Source organism: Austrofundulus limnaeus, unplaced genomic scaffold (genome assembly GCF_001266775.1).
Source record: "Austrofundulus limnaeus strain Quisiro unplaced genomic scaffold, Austrofundulus_limnaeus-1.0 Scaffold886, whole genome shotgun sequence".
Lineage (NCBI taxonomy): Eukaryota > Metazoa > Chordata > Actinopteri > Cyprinodontiformes > Rivulidae > Austrofundulus > Austrofundulus limnaeus.
The window spans coordinates 84996-91168 of NW_013953288.1; the positions used below are offsets into that span (position 1 = coordinate 84996).

Here is a 6173-nt window from a genome sequence, read left to right on the forward strand (position 1 = left end):
CAAAAAAGCACATAAATGTAATTAATTTAAAATACAAAAGTACAACATAAAGACATCAGCTCTAAAAGAAATTTAAATTCTGCCAGAATCAAGAGTCGAGGACAGTTTCAGCGGTCCAAATACAAATAGGCTAATCATTCCACATGTTTGGTCTGTTATTTTACTATTGTTTATAATGTTACTTTATTCTGTAGTGTCATCTAATTATTTCTGTTATGTATCAGATAAATCTTAATTTCATCCTTGATTTAAATTTTTACAGATCTACAGCTGGATGGACACGCTAGTGGCTCAGCACCCCAACGTAGTCACCAAGCTGGAAATTGGCAGATCTTATGAGAACAGGCCCATGTATGTGCTGAAGGTAGGACGGTACTGTTTCAGCCTCATTCTACATCTGCAATAAATGTGTATGTGTGACAGGGTTTGTCTTGACCTACCTACCATCATCAAAGATGACAAAAAACCCCAACAGAGACAAACTTGGTTTTGGAATATTTTTAGGCTGAATATAAAGCATTAGGGTGTAAGGCTCTGTGGTGGCACTGTGGCTCAGTTGGTAGTGCTGTTGCCCTTTTAGCAAGAAGGTGGTCGGATCAAATCACGGTCTTTTTGGGAAGGGTTTGCATGTTCTGTAAAAAACATGAAGTTTGATTGGTAACTGGAAAATTGCGTAAGTGCGAACGGTTGTTTGTCTTTATGTGTCCCTGGTGGACCCGTCCAGGGTGTACCCCGCCCCTCCCACACTGGCTGCTGGATATGGACACCAGTGATCCTGAAAGGAAGAAGCAGGTAAAAGATAATGGATGGATGGTAAGTCTCTAACAGCATCATTTGTTATTTTTGTGTTTAGTTCAGCACTGGGGGCAGCAAGCGCCCCGCTATCTGGATCGACCTCGGTATTCACTCCAGAGAGTGGGTGTCTCAGGCCACAGGGGTGTGGACAGCCAACAAGGTACAAAATGCCAGCAAACATTAGCCCTTTGAATTCCTAACCCTGACATATACTGTACGTGCTTCACTTTTAGAGCTTTCTTTTTAACATGAACCTTATGTTCCTGCTTAGATTGCCAATGATTATGGCCATGACGCCTCCCTGACCTCTCTTCTTAACACCATGGACATTTACATGCTGATCCTGGCCAACCCCGACGGTTACGTTTACACCCACACCAACGTATGTCACCATCACGCTACCCTTGTTGAAGCTTTTAAATATGAAACCTGTTTTTATGGTGCATAAAAGAAAATCTTTCCAGAAATGAGCCAAGTATTCTTTGTTTTCTTATTTGAAATCATGCAATAGTTAAAGCACTTTTTAAATCATTAGCAGACAAAATGAACACTTACAGTAACAACAGGACACTTACTGACTGGTGCTGTGTGATGTACAGGATCGTATGTGGCGGAAAACCCGCTCCCAGAACCCAGGATCTGTGTGCCGTGGAGTCGATCCCAACAGGAACTGGGATGCAGGCTTTGGTGGTCAGTATTGTACAGATCTTTCTTTCTTTCTTTTTATTTTACTAATTTGAATCTCTAATTGAGGATATATAGAGTGTATGCCTGTCTTTATTTTTTTTTTACTTAAAATTTTGCCTTTCTTGGCTGAAGTCTTAGACAAGAGACTAATAAGAGTTCAACTGTTATGAGACACTTTTCACTCACTGCAATGTTTTTTATCATCTGCCAAAAACTTTGCTATAAACCAACCAAATCTTATAAATCAGCAGATTCATATTGGTTAGCTCTTTGATTTACATAACATTTCATTAAACAAATATGCACTTGATGTCATCAGGGGGTCAAATGTTTCATTTTTGTTACTTGACACCTCTGCTAATGGTTAATTATTTTATTATTTAACTTTTAAACAGTTCATACCAAACTTTTTTTCTGAGTGAGAGGTCTGCATTAACACTGGTGGTACTTCTTTCTACTATGGAATTAGACAGTAAGGAACAGAAGAGGAGCTGAGAGAAATCCAGGTTCTTACTTAAGAGGCAAAAAGCATGAGAATTTATTTTTTCGCTCAGTGGATAGGATTGAGAATAATACAGTTTTGTCATATATTCTATGCCCCATATATGGGGCGGCTATGGCAGAATGGTTAGGGGAGTCGTCCTGGAACCAGAAGGTCAATGTTTCGATCCCCCGTCCAGCCGCCTCAGTCGTTGTGTCCTTGGGCAACCTTGCCTACTGATGGTGGTCAGAGGGTCCGGTGGCGCCGATGCATGGCAGCCCCACCTCTGTCAGTGTGGTGTGTGAATGTGAGTGTGAATGGGTGAATGACTGTTAGTGTAAAGCGCTTTGGGGTCCGGAGGGACTTGAAAAGCGCTCTATAAGTTCAGTACCATTTACCATTCTACCTCTACAATGACAGTATTGTCACGAATGTGGTAGTTAATGTCCTACAGTATTGTGATTTGATAACAGTGGTGCATTATATACCGTTTTGCAAATTTATGTTTTCAGTATTTTTTACTACCTCCTTCCATCTCTTACCATTTACATTTGTTTTTATTATGTTGTGTGAATGAAAGCGTCTTACATTGGGAGAATTTAATCTTTTTTTTATTGACGTCTGTGATCTGTGTTTTTGGAGAAGATGAAGCAGGATACTTGAAGTGCAAATGAATCTATTCATTTAGAACAGTGGTCCCCAATCTACGGCCTGCCTCCCCATTTGGTCCGGCCCCCAGAACAATACCAGAGAGCATTTAGTTATTTTTTCATATATGTGCATTTATATTTGATTATAAAGTTGGACTTTTGCAATAAAATGTTCCTTAGTTATGAACTATTTTCATTATTAACTATTATTAGTTAGTAACTATTTCATACAAACATGCATATAACGTGACATTCTGTTCCACCCTTCTGCAGTCTGTGCCCCTATCTGGCAACCCCCAGAAAAAAATCCTAAACCCGCCCCTCTCAAAGAGAGAAGGAATAATGGCGAAAAGATTAGGTAAGAGAAAAATAGATTCAGAATGCAGGGCATTTAAGCTGCAGTGGACAAATGATTATTTTTTTGTTCATCTGTCAAGAGGTGGTGGCGGTATTCAAAGAATACAATCTGTGGCGACACTATGAATCCCGTCACAAAGACAAGTATGACAGCTTACAAGGCCAAATGTGAGCAAACAAACTCTCAAAGCTAAAAAGTGGACTGTTAGCTCAGCAGAATACATCCTGTGAAGAACCCAGAGAGGGTTATTTGATTGTGCTTTCTGGAAAACAATACATTTTTACATTTAGGCACTCCTGCAATACTCACACTTTTTCTGTTACAAACTGACTCCGGCCCCCCACCAGAGAAGGGAAAAGTTATGTGGCCCTTACAGGAAAAAGTTTGGGGACCCTTGCTTTAGAATGTCAAAACACAGGCTTTGCAAACCAGTTTTATTGCATCTGATTACCCATGTTTCTTTATTAACTGAGTGTTTATTGTGCGTATCAGGTACAAGCCTGTTGACTCAAATTAAATTATTTTGTAAAACTGTCTCCATGACTGCATCTCCTGCTGTAATCTCATGTGTCCAGGCCCTGGTGCCAGCAGCTTCCCCTGCTCTGACTCCTACCACGGCCCTTTTGCTCACTCTGAGATCGAGGTGAAGAACGTGGTGGACCTAGTCAAGGGCCACGGAAACTTTAAGGCCTTCATCTCCGTCCACTCCTACTCCCAGCTGCTCATGTACCCCTATGGCTACTCCTGCTCAAGCATACCCCATCAGTCCGAGCTGGTAAGATTCATGAAAAAAGAACGTAAGATGGGAGGACATTACGATCAATTACATTAAAGCATGTGTTGTAGATGTTATTTTAGTGATTTTAAGGATGTTTTTCACACCAGAGAGGCTGAACTTATTCATTTGTCAGTTATTAGATATACTTTCACAGCTTATTAATGTTTAGAGTCAACTCAATTTTAAAAAGCTGCCACAGCCAACTGACCCTAAAAACACAAAATATTAATAAATCAGTCAGCTTTAGAGGTACGGACATAAAATTTTGTTTGGTAGTATCATGATTTGTGGTAGCGATGTTGCTCGACACCTACAACTAATTTTTGTTACGTCACATCGGTGTTGATCTGTTTTGTGGGAAGTCAAGATTTTTATTGAGTCCTTATTTACATGAAAGTAGTGGTTTTTTTTTGACAAAACGTGTCACATGAAAGGGTCTTCAAAACTGGAGTGATAGACACAAGAAGAGGAACAGGCTAATGTCCATCTCAGTTGATTCTTATTTTTAAATAAAAATTATCTTTGAACCCCAAAAATAATCTTCTAATCTCATCCAGCCCAGCTTCAGTCAGTGAATATTAAAACAGTTATTTAAAGTTTTCTCATTCTTTGTAAATATATTTTGGTCTTTCGATCTATCTTGCAAATGCACATTTCTATTCATTGAAATTATGTCAAAATGCTGGTGCGAACTCAGATATGGAGTTGTTTTTACATTTGGGCAGGCAGAGGCAGTCAACATGTTTAGTTGGTGTGATGAAAATGGAACTGGTTTCAAATCTCGATTCATTCCTTTTTAAATTTTCTAAACACACTGCTGAATGCCGTGGTATTTTTCTAAATAACTTGTTTTTACTCATTTATCTAAAATCTCATCTTATCTTTACTTCAATATAATGTAGATAATTGCCAAAACTTTTAAATTTTTTGGCCATATTTAGTTTAATATAATAGTTATTATGAGCTCCAGGTTGACATCAGTAAGACCAGCACCTATGTCATCATTATACAGTGTTTGAGGAGGGCACAACTACATCGTACTGCGAGAATTTATAATTATTGTATTTTAAAGTAAATTGTCAAAATTTTCTAGATGGCAGCAACACAGTTCATTCTACAATTATAGACCTTTGCATTTCTTTACGGAATGCAAGTTTTTTTTATCAGTTCTCATTTTCTTCATAATACTCTCACAGAACCAGAAATATCCGCTGTTTTAGTCCAGCTACATTTATACTTCTTTAATTTTGTGCAGGACTCTATCGGCAAAGCAGCAGTAGAGAAACTGACTTCTCTCTATGGCACCCAGTACAAAGTTGGAAGTATCTGCAACATCATTTGTAAGTATTTACCCCGTTAAAAAAATGAAATTGAATTCTAAAGCTGCTCACGTATTTTCACATTTCTCCCTCTGCTCTCAGACCAGGCCAGTGGTGGAAGCATTGACTGGTCTTATGATATGGGCATCAAATACTCCTTTGCCTTTGAGCTGAGAGACACCGGGCGCTATGGTTTCATCCTGCCGGCTGCTCAGATCATTCCCACCGCCTCAGAGACCTGGTTAGCCCTGAAGCACATCATGGAGTATGTCCGAGACCACCTGTACTGAAGAGCCTTTTGATCGTGCTGAACGGTGCAGTTTTAGGTCAACCAGCTCAGTTTCCTCAACATTCTGTGATCAATAAAGACACAACAAGCTCACATCTGTGTTCCAGTACTTCTCTTTTATCTTTCAGTGTTTTTTTTTTCTTTTGAGTGTTTTAGAGCAAACAAGAAGCACAAATCAGGGGCTTTAAGTATTACTACACTGGCTTAAATGAGAACAAATGTAAAAAATCCCTTCAACACTTTTCTTGTCATACTGCATTTCCTTTATGCACACACCATGTTTGAAACATAAATAAATCCATCCATCCATTCATTATTTTTATTCGCTGCTTCCTTTTAGGGTCAATGATGCTCATATCCAGCAGTCAGTGTGCGAGAGGCGGGGTTCACCATTGACAGGTCACAAGTTCATCACAGGGACACATTCACTCTCTCACTCACACTTAAGGACAATTTAGAGTTACCATTTTGCCTAGCAGGCATGTTTTTGGTCTGAGAGAGGAAACTGGAGTGTCTGAAGAAAACCAATGAATGCACTATGAGAACTTGTAAACTCTACCCAGAAATGTCCAGGATTTGGTTCGTCAATCTTCTTCCTGGACGTTAACAACTCTACCCACTGAGCCACCGTGCCACCACACCACCACATGAATAAATGATTGAGGCAAATATAAAATAAAGGCCTAGCATCAGGTCCCGGATACAAGCGGCCGAAATGAGTTTCCTCCGCAGGGTGGCTGGGCTCTCCCTTAGAGATAGGGTGAGAAGCTCGGTCATCCGGGAGTGACTCAGAGTAGAGCCGCTGCTCCTCCACGT

The 6173-nt window shown here is 39.8% G+C and overlaps 1 protein-coding gene across 2 annotated transcripts in view; it reads left to right on the forward strand.

The window, feature by feature from the left end:
• cpa4 (carboxypeptidase A4) overlaps positions 1-5450 on the forward strand; it is a 26543-nt gene extending 21093 nt beyond the window's left edge. For both annotated transcript variants that reach the window (XM_014029347.1, XM_014029346.1), the window contains 7 exons: positions 263-364; positions 854-955; positions 1067-1177; positions 1395-1485; positions 3547-3746; positions 5005-5089; positions 5171-5450. In XM_014029347.1, the coding sequence (XP_013884801.1) occupies positions 263-364; positions 854-955; positions 1067-1177; positions 1395-1485; positions 3547-3746; positions 5005-5089; positions 5171-5358 (879 nt within the window). In that variant the 3' untranslated portion in view covers positions 5359-5450. The remainder of the gene's footprint in view (positions 1-262; positions 365-853; positions 956-1066; positions 1178-1394; positions 1486-3546; positions 3747-5004; positions 5090-5170) is intronic.
• Positions 5451-6173: the final 723 nt, after the last annotated feature.